Below are 18,263 nucleotides of genomic sequence, written 5' to 3' on the forward strand. Positions count from 1 at the left end.
ATTTAACTCTGGAAGCAACTGATAATATTTCATAGGAGAAAGTCACCAATCCTAAAGAAAGTCACCAATCCTAAGCTTATAGACACTTTACACATGTTATATACTCTTTATGTCACACACACCCGTACACACACACACCTCAAATTAGACAATCTCCTGTTCAGTGATGAACAGTTACTATGCTGGGTGGGAACTGTGTCAGAGACTTAGATTTTAGCCTAATTTATGTGATTTAGGGCACAATGCTCATGCTTTTGTGAGACTCAGTTTCCTCACTCATAAATGAGCATAGTAGTTACATTACAGAGTTGTAAAGATTAAGTATGTCCCAGCTTATAAATATAAGACTATAAGGCAGTATTAGCATTATTCATTATTCATAAATTCCAATCAAGGTTGTTGGTGGCTCTGTCAGGTGAGAATAGGAAAGATACAGTACTACCATGTTGCACAAACCTGGAAAGGCATCATTTCCATGGTATTCTATGTAAATGACTGCTAAGATGTTCTGTCTTATCAGTTCTTGACAATAAATAGCCTCTTAACCGAGTTAATACTCCTAGGAATATGCAACTTGTGGAATTAAATACTTGCAAAATCAAAAGCACATCATCTATGAATAATGCTAAGGAAAGCATCAATTCTCTTATTTATGAAAGGGGGTTTGACTCATTGAGCCTTTCCACCATCAAAAATCTAAGCTGGTGGCTTTAGCAAACTATGGCCCACAGACCAAATCTGGCCTATTTCTGCAAATAAAATTCTATTGGAATACAGCCATATCTATTTGTTTATATATTGTTGTCTATGGCTGAGTTGAGACAGAGACCATATGGCCTGCAACACTGAAAATACTATCTGGCCCTTCACAGAAAAAAATTGCCAATTCTTGGTCTAAATATAAAATGAAGTATACTTTATAGCTACAAAAGTGAGTTAAATATATGTATACATGTGGATTCTTTAGAAAACCTTTTTCGCATCATAATTTTGCATTAAAATACCTCCATGACTACTACTATATATCACTATGCATGCCGACTAGCATACCATGCACATGTGGATAACACACGTTATTAGTTAAAATCATGATTAAAGAGCTGGGGGTAATGTAGGAATAGGAGAGGCAAATTAACAGTTAAAGCACATAAAGAAATGCGTTTTGGAATTGTTTTGACAGAGGGGCTTTTTTTTATTTCAGTGCTTTGCATCTTCGTTTAACTTGATAGTCTCTACCACGGCTGCAAACCACTTCCTGTTAAAGCAAACCTTTAAATATGAAGAGAATTACAGAACACTGCACATTTCTGGATATGGTATCTTCTTAGACAATGGCAATAATTATTGGATTTTAGTAATTTCCACTTTTTTACTTCACTTTTTAGGCTCTGGCTAAAGCCTTACATACGTCTTTATAAAACATCAATGTAAAAAATATGTTCCCAAACATCTGTGTATCTAAATTTCAAGTAGCAAATAATCAGTAAATTATGTCCTGTTCTGATATGAAAGAACAAGCATTATTGATGTAATGACAAGAAAAGTAAAATCAACAATAGCAGAAATCCAACTTGCCAAAAAAGGAAGATTAAAAGAAAATCTGCAAAGGAACATGATACACGAAAGAAACATGTCAGCATATTCAACCATGGCTTACTCAAAAGAAATATGATGCTATAATTATGACATTGGAAGAAAATTATTTCAATAATTAGACAAAAATACTTACTTGTTTCACATTTTCAGCTAAGAAGACAATATAAACACTACAGAATCCCAGCTGTGTTATCACCAGAAAAAAGTCAACCACACTCCTGAAAAAAGGTACCCACAAATAAGTATCATGAAGAGTTGATGAAATGTCAATTATATACTTTTAACTACTTAAAACATTTTATAATATATAACAGTATATATTCTTTTCACTTCCTTAAAATAAGAAATAGACTTAAAATATTTATTTTCTACAAAAATCACGTATTTATGATCACTAGATGTCATTAGAATTATTATTGAGCAAAAGAATGTCCCATTAAGTTAGAAAACCAAAATTTCCCCAACATTTATTTCTGAAATTCAATAGTTTGAGTATCTGCTTATAAAATGATTTCACGAAAATATTTCTTCTTTTAGATTACTCACGTCTCTCCTACTTCTCAGGATCTTTATCAGATCAACACAGTATATTTCCCAGTCCTCCCAGCTTCATGTCGTTGGCGAACATGATGAGCATACTATTATCCAAATCGCTAGTAAGAACATGGAACTGGAGCGGACTAGGGGTATGGCCCTAAATCATACCAGAGACCTCTTCAGTAGCTTAGCTCTGTCCTTAATTTTTTAATGAGATAATCTAGAAAATTCTAATGACATAAAAAATGGTGTACAGGAGTGGGGAAGGGATATCCTCAGTCAAATCAGCATTATTTGGGTATGGCAGTCAAGTTACACATTTGCCTACATGTTATTAACATACAGCTCATACTTCTCAATTTTGTTCTGGGAACAATGAGTGAATACAACAGCATGCACTTACTAACTCATTATAGTCTCTTGTTTGACCATTGATGTCAAGCTGTCAAATAATCTGATCTACAAATCTACAGACCCTCCTTTTGCCATATGAAACTAAAACAGCCGTTGCCTATTTTCATTCTTGCCATAACTCCACAGTTCTCCATGCTGCTTCGGGGACCTCATTTGTAAGTAATCTTGGTACGCTGAAATGAATTCAAGTTTCTTCTCTCTGATGAATTACACTGATGTATACCCTTAAAATCTCTTAATTCAACTTTGATTTTAGTATCCCACCAACAATCATTCCAGCCACTTCTATCTGAAAGCCATTCTTCTTGATAGAAAAAAACCGACAAGGCTGCCTCTAGACTAGGGCAAAATAAGGAAGAAGATACAGTTCTGGGGGCAAAACCCTCGGGCATTAGGCTGTTCTCTTCCTTTTCCTACTCAGTATATCAGGAACTCTGAGCAGCAGGTAAACAAATCTAAGTTCATGAAAATCCCCAGAAAGGCCACAGTTAACCCTAAAACTATGCCATCAACACTGTTCTTTTTCTTCTAATTTCCACTGCACTGTAGTGTACTCTGCATTTTGTTGATTACCTATGCTTATTTTTCCAGTCCTGTATTCATCTGACTTTGGTTAGCCATGTCCACCAATGATGGTTACATTTAAACAATAAGATAATAAAACAAGAATATGCTAAAGTACATACTTCAGATGTCTTGTGATCATGTAGCTAAACAGCACGATTTTACTTGAAATAATGAGACTGCAACATTTTTCTTGCTTTTTTTCCTTTACTTAAAAAAACTATTGAACACGATTATAGGTTACCCAGGTGCTTTGTAAATATCATTTTATTTAAACTACTATAAAATAATCCTGTGAAGTAAGTATTATTATAAACTCATTTGATAGTGAGAAAACCAACAATAACAACAAAAAAGATAATTTGACCCAGGTCACAAAACTGAAAAATGGTGGAGTTGAGATCTGAATTCAAGTCTAACTCTAAAGATTATGTTTATTCCCCCAACTTTATCATGCTCTATTCATGTACCTTGTCAGATTAGAATACGTAAAATTCAATGTAATTTCAATAATCAGATGTTAATAACATAGAAAGTACTTACCGTCCCCATGCTGCTTGCTTTTGAAGACAACTCCAAGGACTTACTTCCATAGCAAAACTCACAGTGTCACTATAACCTAATGTTGACTTTTTAAACCTGTAATTGAATGACATACATGTAAATGAAAAAAAATTTGAGTGGGTCCATAAATCCTTCCCTTGAAAAGAACACCAAATGAATGCAAATTAATGAATACAGGGCTTTGCTCTGACAGAGGACTTTTTGAAATTTCAAGATCTGCATACTCCTAAAGTATGTCTCATGAAATTTAAAAATTTTGCATCTGTCCTTATAACTAATAGATTAGTTGTTATCTACTGTTAAAGTTTACATATTTGTAGAATTAATGTAACATAATATTTGTGCTTCCTGATTTTAATATTTCAATTACCTAAAAACATCAACTACATTGTTCATGCCTCTATTATTCCATTCTTAGAACAGCATTATTTAATAGATCTATACAGGGCTTTACAATATATTTTCACAGAAACTATGTTATTTGATCCTTAAAATAGCCCCGTGAAGTAGGTATTATTTCCCCATGACCTCTCTCCCATTTTTTTTCAAGTATACATTGTTATTTAAAGATCACAAATGACTTGCCCAGTGTTAGGAAATTTAACAACAATAGTGTCAACATGAGAATATTAGTTTACTAGAACAGGCAATAGTTATTTTCTAAAAAGTTGGTCCATTGTCCAACAGAAGCATTTCATGATACAAATATAAAGAGAAAAGAATATTATTTTATTGACTATCTACCAAGCCATATATCAGCAAAGAGCTTCAAAGTCATTATATCCCAAAATTACTAATAAATTGAAAACCATTATACTGTAACTAAAAGCAGTACTACTGCCTCCATTTCTCCATACATCTTTCCTGATTTTTCATTTACACTAAATAAAAGAAACCATTGTATTGTATTGCACAAATAAAACAATATTTCAAAAGAAGTAAATGTATTCTGACCAGATTTAAATCATGTGAAATGCTTCTTTTTTCTATATTTATTACCTTAGACTTGTCTATATAGATTACAGAAAATATAGCTGCTAATTGCAAAACACAGTAGAAATATGACTATCTGATGCTTTAAATAACTACACAGCTTCAAAATAAATTAAATAGACTTAATGAATCCACATTTACCTCTGACATAGAAAGTGACTGCAACGTACCAAAATGTGCATACAATGAACAGAAATAATTCCTATAAACACAAGGCTGATTGGTCCAAGCTGTAGGGGGAATAATTATAAGGTTTAAATGTTAAAAGTTAACAAAAATTAAGTTGCCTTATAAGCAATGAAACAACAAGCCACTCATTTGCGAAGAATAAATATTTGCTGGACAAAATAATTAAAGTCATTTGCATAAGAGAAAGCTAATAAACTTGATAAAGAATTTCAGTAATACTTAAGACAACCACATATGATTCCACGTTATCAACTTGGCTATCTAAACCTATGAATATAGAGTACAGATATGCAACAAAGTAGGATAGAATACAGATCATATTTAACATGAGATGGCAGTCTACCACTATTAGTGTCCCACCAAAATAATGATATGCAACTATATGAGTCATTATCTAAATGACTAAAAAAGTACTGTAGCAATATGGATTTGTGGACAATCCATTTCTATGGATTGCTTTTTGAGCACTTACTATGTGTGAGGAGGAACTATACCTAGAAAATAATTATTTAAAAGAGTGATACATAAAAAATTTTCCAGTATTTATTACTAAAATTAAAGTGATATTTGGATTATTGAGATATAGACAAAATATTGCCAAAGTTTATTTTTATAAGAAGAACATTTTAAGTTTCTCTAAATTAGGGTGAACAAAGTCAAATGCAGAGAAAGATGATAGTTAAAACAGTTTTTAGAAAACTAGCCAATTAGAAAAAGGTTAAACATAATTTATTACTATATAAGTGAATTCTCCCTATAAAGAGTCTCTGAAACTGCAGTAATTAGTTCTAACAATACTTTAAATATCGGTTTTCAAAAGACATTTTTATTCCTTTTCCTAACTATTGTTCTTTAAATCTGAAAACTACACATTTTATTCTGAATCTAAAAAACTATACAATTTCACCAACAAAAATGATCTACTCTATAGATATGTTTGTTGATATGAGAGCACACTGCCTAAATCCCTGAAAATCCAAAAGAATCATAAGATATAACTATATCTGGAAAACCCAATACTGTTTTAGGATCTTTCTGTCAAATAATATGAATTAGTAATTAAGTAGAAATGAAAAGAGTAATTAATTCTCATTTTTGTTAAATATTATAGTTCATATAACTTTATTAGTATAATGACTAAATTATTGTCTCACTGTCATCTGTCCATGTTTTATTTGACTAGGCCAGATGTTAACTTGTGGAAATTTGTGCTGTAAATTAAGGCTGATAACTGTATCTTAACTAGAGATTACAGTAAGTCTTACCACTATGCCTGCATTTTTTATTGCCAGTGGAAGTCCCAAAAGGCCAGTTCCAATATTTCCTTTAAGAAGATGCATAAGAGTTTGTACAAATCTGAAATGTAAAAGTTGTAAGATTTAAACATTTAGAACAAAAGCTATTAAAATCACACGATCATGGTTTTAGCATTAGAAGAGAATTGAAAATTAATCTAGGCAAAGAATCAAATAAAATTTCTATTCAACCAGAAGTTAAATGGGCCAGAAGTCATATTTGGTTAAAGCCCCTCTTTGCCACTTGAAAGTGGAATAACAGGGTTATTATGGAGATTAAATGAGGTATTTAAGTAAAAGTATTTTTGTATATCATAATACAGAAAAGGTAATTTTCTCATAAGATTCTTTGCTGCTATAATATTCAGAACACTGTTGAAGATTACATACGGCTAGGCTGATGAGACAGAAATTGATTGACACTGTATGTAATCATGGTACTAAAAATATTTGATCTATGATTAAACTAAGAGGAAGTTAATTAAAAGGAAAAAATACCCATTTTAAAATTATGTATAAGATCAGGCAAGATACATATTAATTAACTTCTGGACACCATGAACTCTCTAAGAAAAGTTTCCAAGAGACATTTGAAGGAAGTCTCTTGACCAAGAAGAAATAAATTAGAAAGAACAGCATACATTTTAAACTTATGAAACAAAAATGCTTGCTTAAAATTTTTTTCAGTCTATGCTATTCTTTTATGGTCAATTAAAATTTTACTTTGCTTAAGCATTAAATTACTATTACAATAAGAACTTATTTAAATCTATTAATGATGACAAAAGAAAAAAAAAATTTTAAATTTCACTGCTTTCCTAGCATCATGACTTTGTTTCTTACCATTCATTCAGCAAAAAGAAGGGTTTGTTACCTACCTCCCACCGTCTAACTCCTAACCATTTCAGAAGTCACTTACTTTAAAATTTCTATCCCTCTCCATCAGATCTCCCTTCAAGAACCACAACATTTAATAGGTATCATCGCTGTAGTAATTCCTGTACACTGCTCTCTAATTTAGATGTATTTCTTCTTTCTCAAATAGACTATAAACACCGTGAGGGTGGGAACTAAGTTTTATTCATCTTTGTGTCTTCTGTAGTATCTAGTAAAGTGTCTTGCCTATAAAAGATGATTACAAAATATATACTGAATGAAAAGGAGACATATAAACTGTGACACTTACGAAATCCCCTCTTGATCATCAAGCTGGTAATGCTTCTGAACAGGCAGGAGCTCCTGCTCATGTTCTTCATCTGATGTGACATCAAAATTCTGCTCATTTATTAAGGGCCTCATCACATCCATATCTTTAAAAAGAAAAACCAAGTACTTCACTATCATTTTAAAAATCGGGTTAAAACTGATATACATGAATTTTTTTTAAGTAGGACATATTACTTGTAGTCATCTTTACTATTATACTTCCCCCCAAATTAATTCACATTACTACCCTGAGTATTAATGTATTTAAAAAGAAACAACTAGACTTATTTTCTGGATATTTTGTTTGGACTAAACAGTGTAAAGTGAAAAGTGTAAGTATTCAATGCAAACCTTTCTGCTTTGCCTACATGAGTTTACAGTACATTTTCATAAAATTATGGGATGAGATATATGAAGAAATAATCAAATGAATTTTTACCTTGTTAGCTTAAAATCATACTACATACATAATCAGATTTTTAAATACTTCAAGAAAATTATAAAGCCATTCTAATTTTTAAAATTTTAGTATCAAAAACTTCTCTAATGTCTAGCAATTTTTTAGCATGATTTTTCTTTCGGGGAGAAAGACATTAGTCATCATCGTCTCTCTTGTTATAGTAAAATTCATTAAATTCAAATTTATTGAGATGATTGATATGCATTAGTAAAGTCTGAAGTACAAGAATATTTTTTGAATATTCACATTACAGTTATCAAGTTCAGATAGTTTAGTATTGATGCAATACTTTTATTTCATGTACATTCCATAATCCAATTTCATCAGTTGTTCCAATAGTTCTCTAAGCAATTTCTGTTTAGCACAGGATCATGTACTGCACTTAGTTGAATTATCCTATGGGTTACCCTTGCCGTTATATTTTTTATGATGTCCTTAATCTTTTTCCTTAATATTTTACTCTCTTGTCAGTTTTAAATGGTACCCGTGAACCACCTATCACCTACACAGCAATTCATGGTCTTATTCCACTTTTGTCTTTTCCCTGTCCCTTCTTTCACTTTTTTTTTTTAGTTGTATTCTTTCTACTTTAGCAATATATATGATGCTTTATATACTGTTATTCCAAACATGTACCCACTCATGTCTTAGATGTGCATCTCTAATCATTACATTAAATGCTTGCTAGAGTCCTCTGCCAAAGTTTCCTCCATCATCCTCTGACTGGAAGGAGTTCGTTCTCTTGTCGGATGTTCATTTAGCAGCGCTTGCTAAAGCACAGACTGATGTACTCTGACTCCGCAGGTCTGGGTGGGCCTGAGAAAATACGCATTTCTAACAAGTTCCCAGGTGATTCTCATGTTGCTGATCTGGGGACCACAGTTTGAGAACCACTGCTCTAGTCACTTTCTCAGGAAGGGCTTATGGGCACAGTATTCTCTGAGTTTTTGCATGTTTTAACCCATTTTTCTATAACCTTGATATATCATCCTTGGCTCACGCTTTCTATTCTTGAGTTTCTTGAAAGTGAATGCTGCTCCCCCCTTGTCTTGCTTTGTATGCCACTTTTGAGCAGTCTGATGCCAGACTGATTTTCTCAGCCATTGTTTTTGTTCTTTTTGCACGAGGTCCTGGAGACTTTCTCTCTGTCTTTAAAGTCTAATGGTTTTACTATGATGTATTTAGGGTTGAGTGTTCTGAATTAATTTTCCCAGAAATACAGTATGTACATTTAGATTTTGTTATTTATGGGAATTTTTCTTGTATTATAGCTTTAAAGAACTCAAGCAAACAATTCAAATATTTTTTCTCCTTTAGAGATTCCAATTACATGTTGGATCTTCTTTGCCTATCTTCCATTTAAATCAGTTTCTCTCTGACCCTTTTGATGCCTTTCTCACCTCCTTTAAATTCTTCTTCAAAATTCAATGACTCTATTAAATTTTCATTTTAAGATATTCTCTCGGACCCCTTTATTTATGATTTTTCCTATTACTAGGCATTTCATGGACAGCGATCCTCGTTTGAGAGCTCCCCTCTGTCAGCATACTGAAGTTCAGTTTACTTAATCGATGACGTTGAGTTATTAGGGGCTATAGGGAGTAATTGGCATGTCTTCTGGTTCGTTCTCTTTCATTTCTGCAGGATCTTCAATCCCCCCCACCGCCATTACTTTCTTCTTTCTCAACACTTCCAGGGATCTGGCATTTCCAATGCTCTCTTCATCTCCTCCTCCAGAAGCTCTATTTTGCCAAGGCTGCCCCCTCTTGCTCTTGCGAATGTTCAGATTCTTTCCTTGTACTCGGTGCTGTGAATTACAACTTCCAGACCTGACCTCTGTTTAGACATTGGGTTGTAAAGGTCCATTTTACATGTCTGCATTGTCTACTAAGTGACAGAAATGATGTCTGACTTGTCTACTAATGTATCCTCAGTACTGGAAACATGGTAGATGCTCAACAAACGAATAAATAAATGCATAAAAGAAAAAGCAGCTGTGAAGGAAAAAATATAAGCTCAATTTTTAAATCATGTAATTTGAACTTATACTGAATGAGCAGTTAGAAAAACGATCTGGAGAGAAAAAAAGAATTCTGGGTTAAACATAAAGATTTGAGAATTATATCAGAATGTAGGTAATAAATAACTGGAGCCAAAAGGCAAGATGAGGTCACTGAGTGATTGTATGGGGAAGAAGAGAGCTGAAGACAGAATACTAGGGATCCACTAATATTTTAAATTCAAGAAGAAAGCTGGCCAATGTAACTGAAAGGAAATGATCAAAGCCTCCACTGAGTTTGGTACAACAGACATCTAAAATTGTAGGCACGCGATTCAAGTTTTCAAATCAGTGTTGCCCAGAACCACAATCCCTTTCCTGTGAGCAGTTTCCAGCTCACGTTCAAGGAAGGCAGCACCCATCACCACCACCATATCCTTGTTTTATATTGCCCAATTATTTCAACCTCAATTTCCTAACCTACAATCAACCTAAATTTCCAGTTTTTAGTCAGAATAAAGAAAAATCACATTAATTTAGCAATATGTATTGAACTCTTCAAAATGTTTATCCTTTCACCTAGTAATTCCACTTCTGGTAAGCTAGTATATAGAGAAAAGGATTTCTTCACCAAGATGTTAACTGAAATATTGTTTATGTTGAAAATTTGGAAACAACCTAAATGTGCAACAATTAGGAAATTGCTAAATTAACTGCAGCACATCTACTTTATAAAGTATTATATTAACATTAAAATATGGTTTTGAAGTCTGATTAGACAGGAAATAGTGTGTCGTATGCTGAAAAAGCTGGATAATCACAGTATGAGTGCAATGATGTTTTAAAGTTAAATAAAAACGAAAGGAAATACATCAAAATGTTAATAAGTTAACAAGGATATAGATGGACAATAGGATCCTGAGTGTTTTTGTGTCTTTTTCTGGAAAATGTAAAAAATAAGAAAGTAATAAACTTGCATTGCTTTTATAATAATAAAATAAAGGAAATCATTTACTCATATTTTGGCGATGGACATACTGAAAGAAAGTAAAAATAGTTTCTTTTTTAAAAATAACATAACATTGCCACCTAACTCTATAATCTACTATCTATATAAGATGGGAACTGCAATGATTTTATTCATTTCTGAGGTGGAGAAAATAGGCCTTGCAAGAAACCTTCCAGAGGTCTCCAAAGCCTGTGAAACGAAATGCAGACCTTAAGCTATTTATAAAGCTTATGGAAACCTGTGTCTTAACATTGCTACCAGTGCTTTTCACATAGACACACAATTTCTTTAATTCCTTTTTAAATGAAATATTTGGTCATTGTAGAAAATCAGGAAATTATGTAGATAAGCAACATTCTTGAAATGAAAATTACCTCATCCCCCAGAAATTAACACTGATAACATTTTATAGTATAAACACATACTCACCGAGCGTTCTCATTTAGCCCCATGGCTTTAAATACTATCTATATGCTGATGACTTCTGAAGTTATATGCCCAGACAAGACCTCTCACTAACTTTAAATATAATCCAATTTTCTACTCGACATCTGCACTTTCATGTCTAACACATAAACAGAAGCTCCATGACAGCAGGAATCTTGATCTCTTTTGATCGCGGATGTGTCCCAAGTGCCTAAAACAGTGCCTGGCACATAAGTGCAGCTCAATAAATGTATGTTGAATTAATGAATGGACATAACTTTTAAAAAATGAAAATAATTTAGAAACTTTTTTCAGTTAATAAAAATGTACATAGTGAATATCTTCCCATATTAATTTTAATGGCTATTCAGTAGATGGCTATATGGCCATAATACAATTTACCTAAACAAGTTTCTTTAACTGGACATTTAGATAGTTACCAGCTTTTCTCTATTATAAATAATGTAATGAACACCTCTTGATATAAGCATTTGTTACATAACTTATTTTCTTGGGGTATATTTCTAGAAGTAGAATTACTGGGTCAAAGAATATGTGCATTTTTAAGGATAAATACTGTATAGTTCTGCTCTTATCAGCAATGCATGAGAATGCACATTTCTCCACATCCTCACATAGGTGGGTTATTAATGAATTTAAAACAGTCAGATAAACCTGGGTTCATATCTGGGTTCTGCCATTGATGAGCTTAAATTACTGTATCTATAAAAGGTGGATAAAAATAGCATCTACCTCACCCCACTGTTGTGGGGCTTAAAGGAGAAAATGCATATGTAAAGCAGTTATTAGCATACTATGTGACCCACAGTAAACAGTCAATAAAATGCTGAGTTTATTTCTACCATTACCATGTTTCCCCAAAAATAAGACCTAGCCGGACAATCAGCTCTAATGCATCTTTTGGAGCAAAATTAATCTAAGACCTGGTCTTATGTTACTATAAGGCCCTGTCTTATATGATATAATGTAAGACCGGGTATAATATAATATAATACCTGGTCTTAGATTAATTTTTGCTCCAAAAGACACCTTAGAACTGATTGTCCGGCTAGGCCTTATTTTCGGGGAAACACGGGATTAAGACTTGAAAGAAATCAAATTGAAGTGCCCTGCACATTAATACAAGAATACCCACCAATTAGTTACTATAATAAATTATTTCTTTAAAGCTTAACTTCTTTTTTAATCAGTTAGCATCAAATTTAAAACATTCCTAAATACAATGCACATAACTGGGGGGGAACAGTAACATTACTACCCTGATCCTTACTTCTGTTTTCCTTTGGACAGTGGGGAAACTGTCAACAATGTTTTGGATTTCCTGGCTTGCTTCTGACATACCCACACAGAGCACCACACCCCCAACACACACACTGAGAAAGCAAAGGGTGTCTTAAGCAGCTGCTCCAACTCGATCAGTAAGTAACCCAGGGAACACAGTCAATTCCTAACCAAGGCCTTCCCTAGAGCCGGACACGTATACCTTCAAGTTAAAAAGATAAATGATTATAGAAGGCAGTGCCTGTTCTTTCTACATCCTGATAAAAATGTAAAGATAATTGCTTCCAGATCCGTTCCCATGATTCCGGACGTTGTTGCCTGTATATTCCCCCACCACCCCCCCCATGTAAAACTGTTACTCCTTGAATGTACGTAACTAAAACTGCTGATGCACAACCGCATTTTCCTTTGTCCTCCTGCCTATATAAACATTCCCTCCTGTGCCTAAAGTTAGAGCACGATGTCACTGCTTCTTGGAACTCCGCTCTCAGGCAATACTCTCAGATGGGCCCAAATAAAAAATCTCTTTTCTTACATCTACAAAGGCTCACGTCTTCTCTTCCTTGAACACATGAACGAACACACACACACACACACACACACACACACACACACGCCTATGTTGACGCTCTTGGTAGCCCGAATTCGAGGTCAGTCACCTCCCACGTCTCAGCTCTTCCCAAAGCCCCCAGGAGGGTTGCTTTGCCGGGTTTTACACCCAAACGCGGGCCAGACCCACAATACCAAGAGCCTCGACAAAATCAAATCAAAACAAAACAAACACAAACAAACACAAGAACAAGAACAACACCCGATGTCTCGCCCAGTCTAGAGACAAGAAACTTGAACTCGCATTAGGCCCGACCACCCGCGTGGGGCAGGCTCCGCCGCCGCCGCCGCCGGGGCACCAGCGCGCGCCCGGCCGTCCGAGGCCACGCGCAGGCCGGGAGCCGGGGAACCCCGCGGACGCGCAGCCCCGCGCCACGTCGGCCCGCGCGCCTTCCCGCACGCAGCACCCACCGAGCTCCTCGCGTCCCGCCGCCTCGGCCGCCGCCGGCGCCGCCGCTTCCATCTCTCGGGGGTCTCCAGGACGCCGCCGCCCCGCTGAGCGCTGTCCCGCCGCTGCGTGGCCCGCGTCAGACGGAGGCCTCCCCAGCCGAGCCGACCTGCGCCCGGCGCCCGCCTCCCGCCTCCCGCCTCCCGCCCGGACACACCCCGCCCGCGCGCCGGGGAGCGTGGAGCATGCGCAGTGGGGCGGCCCGGCCCGAGGTGCGAGGGGCCCGGCTGGGGCTGGGAGGATGCTGTCCGCGAAAGGCGCTAGGGGTAACCGGCTGGAGAAAGGCCGGGTAAACCGGAGAGAAGGGGCGTTTTGGACATACCTGGGAATGGGAGCTCAGAGCAGGCGGAGAGCCAGGCCTATAGCTCCCTGGGGAAAGGGGAGTGTCTTTAGAGATGACACCTAACTTAAATTGGAGGAGCTCATTTTCAGCATTCTATAAGGCACCTTGGAGAATGAAAAGTAGGAGGGGATTTGCCTCTATGTCTGTGGAAGTTCTAATCCTTGGTTATCAGTCTCTCTATGGTCCTATCTAGTAGAGATATAGGATGCACTTGGGTAGAATTTCATTTCGTCAGTTTCACTTTAAGGCCGTTTCAATGCCCTTCAAAGATATTTGACGTTAACGGCAGTGCTGAAAGGAAATCAAGGTTATGAGTAATTACACTGATGTGGTGTCTGATATTAAGCACTATACATGCATTGTCTTATTTAAGTCTGACGACAAACCTGTGAGATAATTCTAATGTTTATATCCATTTTATAGGTGAGGGAATTAAGGCACACAGAACTGAATAATTTGTCCAAGGATAGATAGTAAACTACTAAAAGGCAAAGATGGATTCCTTTTTGAGAATCCATCTCAAAAGGATGAGGCTCTCGGGTGGGTGCCAATAAATATTTGATGAAGCAAGCTTTTGGATTGAAAGGAAAATTATTTTAATTTTAAAATTGCTTTCATTTAATAGTTTGTTTAAAGTCAAGACACCAGACAACACTTTCTCTTTTTGTTGGCTCCATTTCAGTGGTTTCTTCTTAGAAGAGTTGGGGGGGGGGGGTTTTGGGAGGAGAGAGTGTCTAATTTCTAGGATCAATGATGTAACTACATGGTAATGGTGTTAAATATTTAAAATTCCAAAATTAAAAATGTTACATAATATCTATATCTTCCCTCCTGTTGCATCCTTTGTAGGCGTCATTAGTGGTAACAATGGTTTGTCAAAACCCTTTGTTTTCCTTTAAATCAACCCCAATCACCACACACATAACCTTGCAAACCCCAAAGAAAGGTTTTGTTTAAAATGTTCCTGACACATAACAAAGATGTAGGGGAAATAGAGAAAAAAATAACACTACCCTGGATTGTAACACGTGTTGGGGCGTGGCACCTGGTTAGAGATCCGTGGGAGAGAAGAAGATAAGCATCAGACAGGTAATTACCCATCAAACCACCCATTGTAATGAGAACACTTGGGACAGTGTTCCTCTTGAAAGGGGAACATTATACTTTGAGTTTTAAAAGGGATCAAAAGTCATGGTCCTCCACTCTCAGCATTAGGTGAAGCCAATCTGGCGGCGTGGAAGGAAAAAAAAGGCCTGACGGGTAATGAAAGACTGGGCTTGTTTAGAAAAGCCTGGGCTGAGGCCGGCAGCCGGGCTCAGTGTCTTCACAGAGTGAGGTGGAGATAAGCCAAGTGATAGGCATGATTGTAAGACTCAAGAGAATTATGGTTCTCATATATTTGAGAAGATATTTGAGAAGATATTTGCTATGACTTCTGCTCCAGGTTTTATAAATTGGACGGGGTATAGGGAAAAGCTGTATCAGAATAGAGACATTATAAAGAATCTGACCTTTGAACCCTCCTAATTTCTTTCCTTTCCTCACTTTAACTTCCTGTGTCATACCTCCATTACTCCCTTCTTTGTAACCATTACACTTCGCTCATGTCTCTGTTATAACACTTCTCGTCTTATATTACAATTATTGCCCTCTTTGAGTTTTATGCTATATTGTGAGTCCCTGCAGGAGAGAAGCTACATCTTTGTCTCAACAGGATCTAGTAGAATGCCCTGCGTGAACTGTTACTTAATAAATAGGTGTTCAAATTGTTGCATATAACTTTATAGATACATGAAAGGAAATGTTGACCCTTGAACAATGTGATGGTTCGGGGCACAGCCCCTCTCCATGCAGTTGAGAATCCACATATAACTGTTGACTACCCAAAAACTGAACTATTATTACTAATAGCCTACTATTGAGCAGAAGCCTTACCAATAACATAAATAGTTGGTTAACATATATGTTGTATGTATATTATGTACTGTATTCTTACAATAAAGTAAGCTATAGGAAAGAAAATATTATTAAGAAGATCATAGGAAGAGAAAATAAATTTATAGTATGGTACTGTATTTATCGATCCTGTTAAGTATATGTCATCTATTTACAAGAAGAATTATCTGTCAATATCTACATCAATATTTTTATATAAAACACTGTGGATGTTATACATATTATTAACACTAGACATCAAACCTGAAAAAATAATGTGAAAAAGAAATCCATATTTATTTGCAGGTATAATAATTCATGCATTGAGAATGAAGAAGCAGCAACATGATTGCTTGCTGGTCGCTTAGTATAATCAATACAATTGCTTCACAGTAACCTAGACTATATACTAATGAATGAATCATTATAAAATTTTCATGGCATACAGTATTGCAGTCATATTCATAATACAGTATTGGAAACATTGTTACTTTTTTAAAAAAAACCCACTTACCTGTGATGATAGGCTGATACATAGTTTCTCCAACTGAGAGAGAAACAGAGAGGCATACTGTACAGTAATGTAATTGTTTGGAAGCAAAGTTATAAAAGAGTAAGAAAATGAACACATTATTAATTTTATGTGAAATATCACTCACCTTATGCCGAGGTGAGGCCAGGCTATGCACTTCCATACAATTCTTGCACACAATGAATAGTCATGTGATGATGATGACACAAACTGTCTCATACAGTTCTCTCTATTCAGGTATTAGATTTCCGCTCAAGGACACCAACGCATTACAACAGATGAATCTATTAACTGTACAGCATGATGATTTCCTTTTCGTTAAATGAAAGTGCATCATCATAGAGGTCTTCATCCTCATCTTCACGTTGAGTAGGTTGAGGAAGAGGAAGAGAAGGGGTTGGTCTTCTCATCTTGGCCGAGCTGGCAGAAGTACAAGGGGATGCACACACACTCAGTGTGACTTTACTGGAAAGACGTTGTCATTTCTATCCAACTTTTTGCTTTTTCATTCCTTTAAAAATATTTTCATGTAGTCCTAATCCTTCTTTCACCACTTGCTACAGTGTCAGTGCCCATATCATCCAGGGGTCCATGTCATAAAAAAAGTCAAAAGCAGTCTTGACTGATCGGTACCCTTTTGCCAGATTGTCTAATGTGAATTTGTTTAGCGGCATTGCTTCTTCTCTATCTTCCTCATCCTCCGGCACTGGCTCAGTAGCACTCACCTACACACGTCATCTTCTGTTAATTCCCCTGATGGCGTCTATTAGCTCTTGAATTTCTCCACGATCCATGTCTTGAAACCCTTCGCTCCTCCCCAACCTTTTTTTCACATCCATAATCTCTTCTGTGATTTCCTTGGTTGGCTCTGTTGTTAATCTTGTGAAATCATGCACAACATCTGGACAAAGTTTTCTCAGGCAGGAATTTACTGTTTCCCGCTTGATGGCTTTCACGGCTTTTTCTATAAAGATGGTATGTTTGTTGGTGTAATCCTTCCAGACTTGCATTATGTTCTCTCTATCGGGGTTCTCTTTCATAGCATTGACAATCCTTTCCATAGAGTACCATGTGTAATGAGCCTTAGAGGTCTTTATGGTCCCCTGACCTAGAGGTGGAATTAGGGACGTGTTTGTGGGCAAGTAGATCATGTTGATGCCTTTGGTGTTGAACTCATGGGATTCTGGGTGGCTGGGAGCATTGTTCAGTATCAAAAGAATTTTTAAAGGCAGTTACTTATCGGGAAGGTACTTCCTGACTTGGGGGACAAAGCATTGCTAGAAACAATCCAGAAAAAATGGTTCTCGCTGTCTGGGCCTTCTTTTTGAAAGAAGACTGACAGCTGGTGTTTATCGTTTCCCTTCGAGGCTCAGGGATTAGCAGCTTTATAGATAAGGGCAGTGCTCATAGCTCATCACATAAAGATAAGGACAGTGCTGTATTTGCACAAAATAGTAGTTATCCTCTCCCTTTCTGTCTTGAATTCTGGCGCTCACTTTTCTTCCTTACTAATAAATGCCCTTTGTGGCATTTTTTTTTTCCAGAATAGGGCATTTTTGTCTGCATTAAAAACCTGTTTAGGCATATATCCTTTCTCCTCAATGATTTTGTTAATGGCATGTGAAAACTCTTCTGTTGCTCTTAGTTGGCAGAAGCTGCTTCTCTTATTATCTTGATATTTTTAAAGCCAAACCCCTTTCTAAAATCATCAGACCTACTTTGCTGGCATTAAGTTCTCCAGCTTCAGCTCCTTCACCTTCCTTTTACTTTAAGATGTCATATAATGACTTCGCTTCTTCTTGAATCATATTTGAGTTTATAGGTATGTCTTCCTTATAGCAA

The 18,263-nt window shown here is 36.1% G+C and overlaps 1 protein-coding gene across 1 annotated transcript in view; it reads right to left on the minus strand.

The window, feature by feature from the left end:
- Window positions 1-13,739, minus strand: part of SLC36A4 (solute carrier family 36 member 4) — a 33,244-nt gene extending 19,505 nt beyond the window's left edge. Inside the window, exons 1-6 of the mRNA XM_033120742.1 lie at window positions 13,575-13,739; window positions 7,339-7,462; window positions 6,123-6,213; window positions 4,810-4,898; window positions 3,655-3,750; window positions 1,730-1,814 (exon numbers count right to left, since the gene is read on the minus strand). Of these exons, the coding sequence (XP_032976633.1) occupies window positions 1,730-1,814; window positions 3,655-3,750; window positions 4,810-4,898; window positions 6,123-6,213; window positions 7,339-7,462; window positions 13,575-13,626 (537 nt within the window). The 5' untranslated portion in view covers window positions 13,627-13,739. The remainder of the gene's footprint in view (window positions 1-1,729; window positions 1,815-3,654; window positions 3,751-4,809; window positions 4,899-6,122; window positions 6,214-7,338; window positions 7,463-13,574) is intronic.
- Window positions 13,740-18,263: the final 4,524 nt, after the last annotated feature.

This window comes from Rhinolophus ferrumequinum, chromosome 11, assembly GCF_004115265.2.
Source record: "Rhinolophus ferrumequinum isolate MPI-CBG mRhiFer1 chromosome 11, mRhiFer1_v1.p, whole genome shotgun sequence".
Classification (NCBI taxonomy): domain Eukaryota; kingdom Metazoa; phylum Chordata; class Mammalia; order Chiroptera; family Rhinolophidae; genus Rhinolophus; species Rhinolophus ferrumequinum.